Below are 13,560 nucleotides of genomic sequence, written 5' to 3' on the forward strand. Positions count from 1 at the left end.
GAATAAATCCATGGCAGGGTATGATTCCATGTGGCACCCCCTCAGGCCCAGGTCTCCTACCGCTGGTCTAAGCCCAATTTTGGTGAGCACGAGTGACTGAGTTATCCCTGTAATGACTCCAGGCCTAGAAGCTGAGATACCTGGGAGTCTTGGGTAGAGTTGAAGGCCTGAGTTCTAGCCCCTACTGTCAGTAAAGACCTTTCCCCTTGGGGGTGTAAGGGGACAGGTCTTAGATGCACCTGCCTGCAGGCTGATGGCCCCAACCTCTCCCTTGCTGAGCCCTGGATCAAGAAGTCTTTCTTCATGCTTTGCATCCCAGTTCACTACAGAATCTGTGGCTGGGTCCCAGAGCAAGACTGGCCCCTCCAAGGGAGCCCAGAGCTTTGTTAGGGAAATTGGGGGGTGGGGGGACCACAATGAAGCCTATTGTCTCCTGTCCCCTCTTGCAGGAAACAAAAGGCTCCCAGTCTCTGGGGAGCCCTAGCCCATGCTTGTCCCCTGCCCAACCCCCAATGTCCAGCACACAGGGAGGAGCCAGGGCTATTGGACACAGGAGGTTTTATTGATGCTGATGGGGGTAGGAGCCCAGGGGGTGGGGTGGGGGGCTGAATCAGTCAGCAATGCATAAGGCCTGGGCACATGGGGGCAAGTTAGGGCACATTCATCTTCTCAGGATTCTGTGATTCCTTTGAGGAAGAGAGCATCTTGAGGGGGGAGCAATTCGAAGAGCAGCAAGGGAGAGGTTAGGGACAGCTGACAGCCCCTAACCTGAGGGAAGGCACCACAGTAGGCAGCAACATCTGTGTGGAAAGCTGGATCAACTGGTCAGTAGGGGAAAATGGGGAGGCGGCACTGGGTTGGCTTCTTAGGGAGGGATCCAACCTTGGCCTGGGTGAGCTCTCAAGAATACCTGGAATTCCCAAGCAGATTGGGGCAGGGCCCAAAGCCCCTTTCCCTGTGGGCCTCCTTAAGGAGAAATAGGCATTCAGGGAGCCCCCTGGCAAGGGGTGCCAGAATTAGTCCTTAAGGCACAGCTGGGGGCAGACAAGGCGCCAAGGCACAACTGGTGGGGGGGCAGGGGCAGCCTCCAAGCTGAGTGCCAGGGTCACAAGAGGACGCAGGACCGCCCACGCTTGATCGGTGTGGGGTTGAGCACAGCCCGGACAGCCTCGGCAAACACTTCCTTGACGCCGTCCTGCTGCAGGGCCGAGCACTCGAGGTAGCGCACAGCATGGATCTGCTTGGCCAGTGCCTGGCCCTGCTGCGGTGTGATGGGCGCCTGACCCTGCTCCTTGAGGCGCCGTAGGGTGTCAGGCTGGGATCTCAGGTCCTTCTTGGTGCCCACCAGGAGGATGGGCACATCAGGGCAGTGGTGGCACACCTCTGGGTGCCACTTGTGCCGCACATTCTCATAGGAGGGTGGACTTGCAATGGAGAAACAGATGACAAAGACGTTGGTCTGAGGGTAGGAGAGTGTGCGGAGGCGGTCGTACTCCTCCTGGCCCGCTGTGTCCCACAGGTTCAGGTTCACTGTGCGCCCATCCACTGCACTCTGGGCGCTGTAATTGTCGAACACTGTGGGGATGTACTCCTTGGGGAAGGCGTTAGTCGTGTAGCAGATGAGCAGGCACGTCTTCCCCACCGCCCCATCGCCCACCACCACACACTTGATACTCTGCATTGTGGGTGCAGTTGCTGCAGTGGAGGCAATGCCTCCTCCTGGGCTCCTCTGGATGCAATGACCTGGGAACAGATGAGAGGGACACTCTTGGTCAGGGGGGCCTCTACCCATTGGGAATAAAGGATGGGGCATACAAACGGACACCAGCTCCTGTTCTCTTAACCTGACCCCATCCTGCAAGCCCATCAAGACAGACCTCAGAGAGACAAGATACACAATGAGAGGCCCTGAGACCAAGCAAAGATGCCCAGATGTACGGAGGCTGGCACTAGAACGTGCAGTATATTATGGGAAGCACAGAGATTCTGGTGCCGGACTGGCTAAAGTCAAATCCTAGTTCTGTTATTTCCTAGCTGTGTGAGCCTGGACAAATCACTTACTCTTTCTATTAGTGAGTAGTGGGGCTCAGTTTTCTTATCTGTAAAATAGGGATAATATAGTACCCCCCCTTATTGGGTTATTATGAAATTATATAAGGTAACACATATAAAACATTTAGGACAGTGCCTGGTCATAATAAGCATTCAATAAGTATTAGCTACTTTTAGTTTTCCTCCAGGCAGTGTAGACACAAAAGGAGGGTGCACAAGTGTAGGCATCTACCTACAGATCCTCTACCAGGTATAGACCCCTCCCACCTAGGAGACTGGAGAGGGGTTCTGGCACAGGGTGCTGTCCCAGGTCTCTCTGAGATGCAGCCATGGGTGGAACCTCTCCCATCTCCGGGCTTGCCCTGCCCAGTGCACTGATGTTTCAACTCCAAACCTGACATCTTGGCTACTGAGTACAAACCAAAAGGCATAATGAGAAACCTGCTGAGTGAGGAGCATAATTCTCTAGACAGCTGCCCTATCTCAATCCAGGGTGCCCTGGGGACAGGGAAAGGGAGGGAGAGCTTACCCCATCATTTTGTTAAGCACAGTAAACCCTATCTGGCCACACACCCAGGGGTGGCAACTTGGTACAGAGGAATTTGGAAGACTGAGCTAGAGCTGGGATCTGGTCTGGAATCTGGGTACTTAATGATGAATGAAGCAGAGGCTATGGCTCTTAGTAACATCTTCTCGTAAGCCCCCTGGGTGGGATGAGGCAGATCCTCCAAATCCAGCCAAGAGGGATGAACAGAAGAGTAAAAAACACCTGCTTTTCCCTTTAATCTTCTGTATATTTTTTTTGAGAACATGGCACCTGCTTCTGAAGAATTTCAGGGGCTTCCAGACTCTTGGGTAGAAAACACAGTGCCATGAAAGCTGTATCACTGAACCCAAGCTAGAGTCAGATTGGCCAGGGATTCTAATCACAGCTCCACCAACTAGTCATATATGATCCTGGACAACATATCTAAGTTTCCTAAGCCTCAATTTTCTCATCTGCAAAATGGGGGGAAATCTTGCCTATTGTGTTAGAATTGCTCAGAGTATGAAATGAGCTAATGTGTAGAAAATGTTTGGCCTGAGGCGTGGCACGTTGGATAGGCTGCTACCAAATAATTATTACTTGGGTGAGTATGAGAGAAGTCCCAACTCCAGCCATTCCTCTTCCCCTTTGCATCTCACAAAGCCTCAGGGTGAGGAACTGCTCTTCTGAATTCTGGAACAGAACAGAGCTTCTGAAAACCCTGTGATTATTTATACTGCTGTGGCAAAGGTTCTCCTCTCACTGGCTACTTCCTCTAGGCCATGAGGGACTTTTGCTGGCCAGTATGTAACTTCATTTCCTTGACTCTCTCTCTCAACTAGGCCCCTGCTCCCTGGGAAGGGACAGCCTGTTTTAGACTCACCCAGATCTCCAAGTATCCCTTGCTCTGCCAAGCACCATCACCACTGGCCCATTCTCTCCATCTCACTTTTATACATTGTGAGACTGCACCCTGGTCTGAGAAGCCCTTACCCTTCAGCCTGACCTCTCAATCACTGGTTCAAAAGCCTCAAAAATCAATTTGGGGATTGTGGGGTGGGGGATCCCCCATTGGGAAGTGAAAAGAACTCTGGTGCTGTGGGACCTGCCAAGCACCCAGGGTTTGGTCCCAGCATCCTCCCAGGCCTCAGCTTCCTCTGGGACTAGCCGGGAGGGAAATGGTTTCATTCTTATGAAGTTGCCTCTGGTTCACATTAAAAATATTTCCATCTTAACTTGAGTGAATAAGTGTGTGTGTTCAACCTCATGAGAGGATGGAGAGCCTTAGGGAATGGGTCAGGGAAGGAGATAAGGACCCTCTAGAGCAATGGAGAGAAACTCAGACTGGAAGTCAAGAGACCTAAGTTCTGGGGCCGGCAGAGTGGCTCAGTTGGTTAAGAGCAGGAGCTCTGAGCAACAGGGTTGCCAGTTCGATTTCCACATGGGCCAGTGAGATGTGCCCAAGCTGAGCTGCCGCTGAGCTGGTGAGAGCACGTGTTCTTAGCAGCAAGCCTGCCGGTTCAACACCCGTATGGTGGGCTGTACCCCGCCGCAACTAAGATTGAACCCAGCACCTTGATCTGAGCAGCCACAAGCTGCCGATGGGCGGCCGGATGGCTCAGTGTGCAACAAGGTTGCTGGTTCAACTCCCACATGGGATGGTGGACTCCACAACTAGATTGAAAGTGGCAACTGGACTTAGAGCTGAGCTTGCGCCCTCCACAACTAAGATTGAAGGACAACAACCTGACTTGGAGCTGATGGGTCCTGGAAAAACACAATGTTCCCCTCCCCTAATTCCCCAATAAAAATCTTAAAAAAAAAAAGAGACCTAAGTTCTAACCCCAGCTCTGCCTTACCCTCCCTGGGCCTCAGTTTCCCAGTCCATGAAATGGAGAGAAAGATGCCTCTGACAAGGCCATAGGTGGATGAAATCAGACATGAAGAGCCCTTGGAGCAGGGGATAGGACAATGGGAGTAGGGAAGCACCTAGGAGCACAGGGTTGGGGAGAGTGAGGGGCCTGAGTCAGTTAGCAAATGCATAAGGTTGGGCATGTGGGGACAAGTTAGGACACATCCTTCTAGGATTCTGTGGCCCTGTCCTTGGGGAAAGGAAAGAGCATCTCGTGGGGGGCTGGTGCTGTTTACTTGTATCTCTTGGATTACCTGGGAGACCGTGGCATTTTGAGAGAACTGGGCCTGTACCTCTTCAGTTCCACACAGAGCAGGGGCAGGGGCAATGGAGTATCTCTGGGAACTCTTCCCCCATAGGCCCAGCACTGGGCTGGCCCAGGCAGGAAGGCAAGGAGGGAATTCTGGCCAGCAGTCACAAGGCCCAAGAGACTGGAAGTGCAGTGGCTCCAGGCTACTCTCTAGGGAGCTAGTTATCAGCCAGCAATCAGTAAATCAGCCCTCAAAGGATTGGGGAGGGAGAGGGCAGCTTCCGGGCTGGCAAGGGAATAGGACTGACAGCAGAAAAGGCTAATGAGTGAGGCAGTGTCCAGAAACAAGCAGGGCAGAGGCAGCGTGGTGCACAGCCAAGAGAAGTGGATACCGGGATGGGACCTCCGCATAGGGTCACCTGCTGACTCTGCTCTCACAAGGTATAACCCTTTACAGATCCCAGGGTATTGTTATTTGATACTTCTAACAACCTATTGGTACTATTCCTATTTACAGATGAGGAAACAAACTCAAGAATTAAAGTAACCCAGTGTCACACAGCTAGTTGGCATGGGAGCCAGGACACAAACCCCAGTTTTGCCATCCAAAGTCCTGTGTTTTCCTCAATGCGTCATACCGCCTCCACGTTGCCCTTTACCAGTTAACTTCATGACCCTGAGCAAGTAAGTCACTAACCTTCCTAGAGGCTTCGTTTCTACATCTGTACAACAGGAGTGACAATATTTGCCCTCCCTGCCTCAAAGGGCAGCAGCAAAGATCCCGAGCATGCGAATAAGTGTGCTTTTTGAATTGGGAAGTACTGTGCACACAGGAGGTGACAGGGGCACAGCCTTTCATCCCCAAAGGCAGGAAGCAGTGAGTATGCAGGTTCGGAGTGGAGGCATCAGCCCAGAACTCCCTATTCAGGTGCATCCCAGACCCTTATCCTCTCTCCCAGCACAACTCATTTCTCAGAAATCTTATAGCCTGAACTGGGTGAAGTAAGTTCCCACAGCTCATTTAAGCAGGGCCCATGGGAAAGGTTAGGGTCTAACCTGTGCCGCAGAGGACGAAGGGACAGTCAGTGCTGCAGGAAGCCAAAGGAGAGTGGACAGCCTGAGGTTAGGGGTCAACTCTAACTTATTAACTAGTTGATTTGGTTTTTTTAAAAAGAACATTCGTTTAGTAAGTAAATTAATGGTTGCAGATCTGTATAGTATTAGCCAAATTATAATGACCAGTTCTGACTTTTTATTCCCAGCTTAATTCAGATCATATATGGTGCCTTATCTTGGCATTCAGTTCTTCATACTCTGGTAGGGGTTTTGGAGTCGGCTAGACCTGGGTTTAAATCCTACTTCTGCCACTTATAAGCTAAGTAATAATACAAACCCCATAAGGTATTATAAGGATTATGTGCATTGATGTGCAACTTACGTATACAATGTAGGTATTTAGCAAATGTGAGTTCCCAGCTCCCTGCTCCTGAGGGGTCTTCACTGGCCTCTGTAAACAAGCCCAAAAGATTCCTGCCTGTGAACTTTTCCTCTCATTCTGTTTGCTGCCATTCCCTCTCCCCTCTCAAATCTTCCTGACTCCTCAAAGCCTAGCTCAAGTCTCAAAGTCCCATGAGGCTACCGAATTCTCTTTTTTTTGCACTCCCATCGCATGGCCACCCCTTTTAACCCTCCCTTGGCTCCATGTGATTCTCCTTCCTCAATAGTCATACATACGTTTCCTGGCTTGTGGACGCCCCCCAGTACTGGAGCCTGAGCTTCGTTCCCTCAACCTGCCTACAGAAGAGCTGCGTGCAGTACAGGGCTGAGGACACAAGCGTATGCAACCACTGCCTTCTGATCTGCTGGCTTCTGCCCCATTACTGAGATCTGGATAGTTGCCTCAGAAGCCCAGAATTGGATTAATGCTCCCACAGCCAACAATGCAATGCTGAATCTTTTTGGACAGCAATGGCAGCCAAGAGCTTTGACTGGGATAGGCAAAAATTTCTCTTCCCAGTATCAGCTTGACCAGGCTCCAGCAGGGAGCACAGCCTGTGGAAGCACTACCCATGGGGGCCTAACTCTGAGTGTGGTCCCTGAAGCCCAGCATATACCCAGTGGGGCCTGGTCTTGGGGTGTGGCCCAGGCATGCCCAGAAGTAGGGAGAGAAAGGAAGCAAGAGGACTGCCTGATTACCAGAGCTCTGTGGCAGTTACAGCAGGGGAAGTGTCCCAATTGGGAGTGGGGGAGGGGAGGGATGGGCCCTAAGAGATGGGGGAATGTGGAAACAATGGGAACCAACTTACTACAGCCTTCTAACCTGCCTCCCTGACATGGGGCCCCCTTCTGCAGCCCTCCCTGAAACTCATTCTAACTATAATCTATCTCTGATTCTGAGCTCTGGCCACACCACCCTGATCCTCTCCAAGCAGCTGCCACATTCTCTTCCCCAGAACACACCAAGCAGCAAGCAGTATTCCCTGTCCCCATGGGAGTCCAGCATTTCTTCCCCTCTTCCTCCCATCTGGCAGCTCAGAAAGCTCCAACTGCCTCAAGGGACCCCACCCCTTGGTCCTCCAGAGCCTAGGACCATTGCCATCTCCTCCACAAAAGTTTTGGTAAATTATCCAAGTTACAAGTGACTTACCCCATCCAAGGTTTGGTCTCACAGGCACATTGTATAGTGCATCACATGAAAGCTGTGCTGAATCTTATCTCGTCACTAGACTGGGAGGGCCTAGACGACAAGATCCTGGCCAGCGCCTCCCTAGGCTGAGCAGTAAATAACTGAACTCACTCCATCCTTCATGTCTTTGCACATGGGAGTTCCTCTTCCTGGAATTCTGCTCACCCCCTTCAGATCCTCCATCCTTCACAGCCCGGTTCTGTTCCCAGCTTCTCTAGGACATCATAGCAACCCCCTCTCTTGCCCTGCCTTCCCCAGCACTGTCTGTACTGTTCATTGCACTAACGAACTGGATGCCTCATGAGGAGGGAAGACTGTCCTCCTTACGTCCAGAAGCCCAGCTGCAGACTGACACCTAGCTCCGCCCCCACCAATCCAGACTCTGATTCTGGGAACAAGGAAGAGCCTCTGTGCCCAGGAGATACAAGACAAGGGCAATCAATTTCTTCCTCCCCCTGAGGAGTACAATTTAGGGTAACAAACACATAGGCTAGACTGCCCTGTCCTCCCTTCCCTGGAAGGGTAAGAGGGGTGAAGCAGGCACAGCTAGCCTAGAGGTGATGAGGAAGATGGGTAGGAGAAGTGGTCCTGATAAGGCTAAGGATTGGGAATATCTCAAGACCCTTGGGTCAAGGATGAGGCAAGGTTCAGGGTCAGTGTTGGAAATGGCTTCAGAAGCTCTGCAAATCTGTTTATTTGTTTATTTGGAGGTGATATGAAGAGGCTCAAAGGGGCTGCAGCTGGCTGCAGCTGGGCCGGGAGGAGGAAGCTGGGGGAGACATGAGATCACTGTAGGGCTGGGGCCAGGCCAAGGGCTGAGTTTCTCTCTTCCCCTTCTCCCCATCAGCAGGGACACAGCCCAAAGAGAGCCTAGTTCCCATCCTTAAAAAAAAAAAAAAAATCCATGCTGGCAAACTCCCTAACTCTTGCCATTCTCCACTCTTCAGCCCCTGCAGAGGATCCTGCACTGCACTAAGTAGGATAAGAACCAGGAAGAGTTGACTCTACCCACTAGGGGTTGGAGAGGAGGAGAAAACAAGAAACAAGACAGTTGTGGCTAGGAAAGCGGTTGGAGGATGGGCCCCTTTCACTAAATTCCAGTTCCCTTCCTTCTCTCACCATCTCAGTATGTGGGGTGCTCCAAAGAGATGAACCCCAGGGCCAAGACAGCTCTGGCAGGAGAAGCTAAGGAGGCTGCCCCCTCCCCCACCAGGCAGCAGAGAGGAAGGCTAACTCTTGCTTCCTCCTCCCTTCCCCCTAGCAGCTCAGCAGTCCCGGGGCCCCATGAAAGGCCTGTGCAGTGGCACTTCCTTTGCCTTTGCTCATTTCACACGAGGCTGTACAGAAGTGCCATCCTCCCAATTCTGCCTCCCCCACCTGAAAGTACCCACAGAGACCCAGGACAGCCCTGTCCCTTCATACTGGCCCTGGGCCCGTGGGGGTTTCCACAAGGGAAAAAAACATCAGGGAGGAAACTCCGGCATCTATTTTCCACTGTCAGTGGGGCACAGCTGGAACAGGGCACAGGGTACTCTCCCTTCTTGCTGTCCCCTGGCAAAATCCCCAACACTCTCTGCTCTCTTCTCATCTCTCAATCTGTATAACAATCCTTGGGCTTTGGGGTGAGGGGCCACAGTTCCTGTCCCTGGGCAGAGACTACTCAGGCCTGTCAGATCAAGGCTGGCATGAGACAGGAGGGCCCGGAGTGGAGGCTGCTGCTGTGAAGAGCCTTTTGGGGCAGGGGAGTCAGAGCTATCGGGATTTTCCATGCTTGTGGAGGTACTGATAGGCAACTCCTTCATGCTGAAGCTGAACCACGAGAGACAAAGTTGACCAGAGTTATACAGAGATTTGCGAGCAAGTCCAGTACAAAGAGCTGCATCTCCTAACCTCCAGCCTGATGTCACTTCCACAAAGGAGAGAAGGTGAGGACTATCATCCAGGCCTAGGAATGGCCCCACCATCCTCTGACCTTATTCCGGATGATTCTACCAGGGTTTATCCCTTCAGGAAATTGGGCCAAAGGGGTCACACTGACATCTGAGACCTTTTTGCTTCTAAGTTCTCAGGCTCTCATGCCTAGCCCATACTGGGGTGTCTATGATTTAGAATTGACATTGCTGGACAGACAGCCATCCTGGCCCTGTCCTAGCTGAGGAGCTCCTCCTTTAGCCTCTAGCTCCTGGGGAGATGCCCTCCCCCCCAGGACATGAGGACAAAAGAGGAAGCTGGATCCTGGACAGGAAAACCAATCTGTTCTGGCCCAGGCTTTGTCTTTGGTTTCCCTCCTCACAGACATCTACAAGCCTCACCACTACTGAGTCTACACTGTGTATGGAGGGAGGGGTCTTCAGTCTGGGCCCTGGCCCCCATCGTCTTCCCAGGGGCCTATCTACCCTCATTTTAGTATCTTCTCAACCGTCTCACTACAGCCACAACCTCGCATACCTTCCTGCTCATGACTCCCTAAAAGCTCACACCAGCCACCTCATTGGTCCTAAAACAGCTTGCCAGAAATAACTCTCCAGATCCTCGATTCCCAACCAGGATTTGTGACAATCTCACACCAACCACTTCTTTTCATGTCAGGACCTTGGCTTTATTTCTGTAGCCAAGAACTCAATAGCAGCCTCCTAGGTTGCAGGCACCTTCCGGGTGCCCACACCCTCACCCCCACTCCTCCCACCCCACCCTCACCCCGCCATGATACTTTCCCATTTAGACCCCTCCTACCCTGGTCATATTTTTTCCAGCGATGACTTTCTTGCAATTAGCTCAAACCTCCCGTGGGAAGAGATCTTGCCTGGGAGAAACCCTGTCTCATCCATCCTGTCTTTCCCTCTCAGAGACCTGTGGGCTGCTCAGTTATGCAGAATCCTAAAATAAGTACCAGTTCGCAGGCAGAGAAGGAGTCAGGACTCCTGGGTGGTTTTTTACTGAGCCGTGATGCTGGGAGGGTGTCTTGCACACACATCCTTCTTGAGCAGGGATTTCATGCAGGTCCCCGAGATTTCCTCCCAGCGCCAAACCCCCCTATGCCTCCCAGAAATGAGAGTAAAAGAGACAGGTGGGTGAAAGAAGGGACAGTTCATGGGAGAGGGCAACTGTGAATGAAAGAGGATAGAATGGGGAACAGGAATAGCCCTTAAATCTAGCTGTGCTTGGGAATCCCAAGAGTAGCACTTGCTGCCCCCCCCCTTTTTTTTCTAGTGGAGAGAAATGAATAGACTGGAGGAGACAGAGAGAAGCAAGATCTCACAACATGCATACCAAAGGCTTGAGGAAAATGCTCTAGAATGGGGACAACAAGAGCTTAAAGAGGCACTCTGGACTCAAGTTAGACTCAGGAGAAGTTCCTGATAAGAGAGGGAGTAGGATCCTAGGTAAGAGGGGGAATATTAAGGATGCCTGAAGGCAGAGGGCTCAGCAGGCTGCAGAGGACTTACTGTCACCAAAGCCCTGATGCAGCCCAGGGCACGTTGGTACCCAGCCTGAGCAGGCCCCGGAAGGCAGCAAGCAGGCAAGAGGGGCAAATACCTTTGCCTCACACCCCTCTTCTTTTCCTGAATTGGCACTAAAACAGGTAAGACTGACATTAGAACAGCTGTAGTCTTCCCTCCAGAATCCTGCCTCCTTCCTCCCTTTCCTTCTGTCACACCTAGCTGACCTGCTCCCATCCTCCCCACCAGGCGGTGCTGGAACCAATAAGCACTGGAGTCAGGGACTTTCAGGCTGCCCTGCAGCCTCCAGGCCTGGCCTCTTGATCAAGCACCCAAGGGTCTGGGTGATTTTGATTTCCCACGGCCTCTCTCACCAGTCTTATTACTGTGTCACTCTACCCTGACCACCACAGACTGCTTCCTCCTAACCTAACCACAATCTCACCCACTGCAGGTTCCCTTCATTCTACCGGCTTCCCCTGCTCTGGGCCTTTTCAAGGCTGAGAGCAGTTATTTTGTCTCCAAGAGATAAAAATGTTGACACACAGACACTTGCACGCAAATACACACAGAGAGGTTTTCCAGCCCTTTAATCATCTCTATTACTGGGACGTTTCAGCTTGCCTCTCTGAGCTGGGGTGGTTTGAAAAGGCTCTCAAACTCACCAAAGATCCTGACCCCAAAGGTGGAGATAAGTGGCTGAAAGGAAAGGAGACAGAGGGATCAAAAGAATGAGAAAGATGGAAGCAGCAAGAGGGTGGATATGTCTGTGGGAGCCAGAAGCTGAGCAAGGAAGGGGGGGGGCGGGTAGGGTGCAAGGGTCAGAGATGGATAGAAGGGCAGGGTAGGTGAGAGGTCAGGGCCTTCGCATGACTGTGTGTTTGGGGGAAAAGAAACTGAAGAAGATTCAAGAAGAAGATTCGAGAAGAAGGTGATGGAGGGTTTGTGGGTAGAGTTTGAAGAAGGAATGGAGGAAGACAAAGTGAGAATGTACAGAACTCAGGGACTAACAATGAGGGGTGGGGGCGGGTGGGAGGAAGACTAGGAGATGGCTCCCAATGATTTCCCAAGGCCAGAACCCTGCTGCCTCCCAGAAGCCCTATTATTCTCTCCATCTCCTGAAAATAGTACTGCTCTCAGTGATGCCATCTTGAATGAGAGTCCTTCTACGTCTAGTCACAGGACAAGACCAGGCCCTTTCCTTTCCTCAGTTTACCCCCAAAAGAGCAAGGCCAGACACAGCGGATGTTTGCTCACTAAATACCTGTTGCTTGGTTCCATGGATGGAGAGGTTGGGCCTCAGGAAAAGACATACAGAGAGAAAGACTGGGGTCAGCGGGGCTCCCCGCGCCCTCCTCCTAAGTGCAGAGGGCCCTTGGGCTGCAGCCTGCAAGCAGGGTCTGGGTTAGTACCTATCTTCCAGGGAGGGAGCTCCTCCTCTGCAGGCTAGGGCTAGAGGCCAGACACCGCCCCCTCTCAACCTCGCAAATGTCACAACTGCCAGAGCAGCGGGAGCGCCATCTCCAGCCCAGGGCACCCCCACACACACACACACTTCAGAACAGTACCCCAACTTCTGAGGGCACCCTACCTCTGAGTCCCACATCCCAGCTCTAAGCCCTTCCACTTCAGAGACTTTTTTCTCGGGGCGGGAGACCTCCGATATCAGGGGTCCCTTACGGCTCCAGGGAGCCGGTACAGCCGCCCATCGTACAGGAACCCACCCTCTGGGAGCCGCCGCCGGCTCGCAGTGGCTCGGTCCCCGCCCCCCGCAAGCAAACTTCCTGGGCCGGCGCCCGTGCCCAGTCCCGGACCGGCCGGGCTCCCTTCCCCCGGACCCCCAGCCCGCCGGTCCGCGCCGGGCCTCACCTGGAGCCCTCCCCGCCGCGGGGGAGCTGGGGGCGGCGGCAGCAGCAGGCGGCTCGAGAAGGAAGTGAGAGCGGGAGGCCGGAGGAAGTGGGGGGGGCGGGCCCGGCGACCGGGGCGGGGCGCGGGGGCGGGTCGGCCCGGGGCTGGGCCGCACCAGGAAGTATGCGGGCCGGTCCCCCCACCCTCAGTCTCTTCTCCACCCCACAGCCTCCCCCCGGGCCGGGTCCTGGGCTCCCCGACCCCAGGGGAGCCTCTGAGGCTCTTAAGGTCAGGTTTCCCAAGGTCAGTCCTGCCAGCCTCCTCCTTGCCACCCCCACCCCTGTAGAGGCTTTTGTCCCCCCTCCCCGCATCTCGCCCCCACCAAGCCCTGCGGGAAGATGCTGAGAACAGGCGCCCCTAGGCCTGGTGCCTTCAAGCCCAGGGGTCAAGCGATATCCAAGGCGCGGCGTTGGCCAGAATGGGTCAGGCTGGGGCAGTCCCCACCCCCGCCCCGAGCCCCGAGGGAGTGCGGAGTGTGGTGATTCAGCAGTGGGAAGGCCCCAGACCCCTGGGGAGAGTGCGGATACTGGGGGAAGGGGAGCTGGCGTCAGCACCCGGGGAAAGACAAGATCAGCAGAGGCGCAGGCGGAGCCGCGGGCCCCAAAAACAGGATGTCGCGTCGTGGTTCCGCACCCGGCCACTCGGCGCGCTTGTGCTCTGGGGAGGGGGCGGGGCGGACAGAGGACGTGGGGCTCCCCTCGCCCCCTCTTCTCGCCGGAGCGCGCAACTGCTTGGGCAGAAGGGCCGCACCCAGGCCTGAGATCCTGCTCGGGCCCTGGGGACCGG

At 53.6% G+C, this 13,560-nt stretch overlaps 1 protein-coding gene across 4 annotated transcripts; it reads right to left on the bottom strand.

Annotated features, from left to right (window-relative positions):
- Nucleotides 1-541: 541 nt before the first annotated feature.
- On the bottom strand, nucleotides 542-12,842 carry RHOG (ras homolog family member G). 4 transcript variants are annotated; one of them, XM_019625634.1, is made up of 2 exons: nucleotides 12,736-12,842; nucleotides 542-1,743 (listed from the first exon to the last, which is right to left on the bottom strand). In XM_019625634.1, the coding sequence occupies exon 2, from the start codon at nucleotides 1,679-1,681 to the stop codon at nucleotides 1,106-1,108; it is 576 nt and encodes a 191-aa protein (XP_019481179.1). In that variant the 5' UTR covers nucleotides 1,682-1,743; nucleotides 12,736-12,842; the 3' UTR covers nucleotides 542-1,105. The 4 variants fall into 4 exon arrangements, with proteins under 4 accessions (XP_019481179.1, XP_019481178.1, XP_019481180.1 ...); XM_019625633.1 differs by lacking the exon at nucleotides 12,736-12,842 and adding an exon at nucleotides 12,131-12,547; XM_019625635.1 differs by lacking the exon at nucleotides 12,736-12,842 and adding an exon at nucleotides 7,388-8,296.
- Nucleotides 12,843-13,560: the final 718 nt, after the last annotated feature.

This window comes from Hipposideros armiger, unplaced genomic scaffold (assembly GCF_001890085.2).
Source record: "Hipposideros armiger isolate ML-2016 unplaced genomic scaffold, ASM189008v1 scaffold_635, whole genome shotgun sequence".
Taxonomy (NCBI): Eukaryota; Metazoa; Chordata; class Mammalia; order Chiroptera; family Hipposideridae; genus Hipposideros; species Hipposideros armiger.

Bases quoted from the DNA above. Each gene is read 5' to 3' on its own strand.
- RHOG (XM_019625633.1), bottom strand. From the start codon at position 12,179: ATGTCTTTTCCTGAGGCCCAACCTCTCCATCCATGGAACCAAGCAACA. The intron at 1,744-12,130 runs GTATTTAGTGAG...ATCTGTTCCCAG, and splicing joins TCCATGGAACCAAGCAACAG to GTCATTGCATCCAGAGGAGC.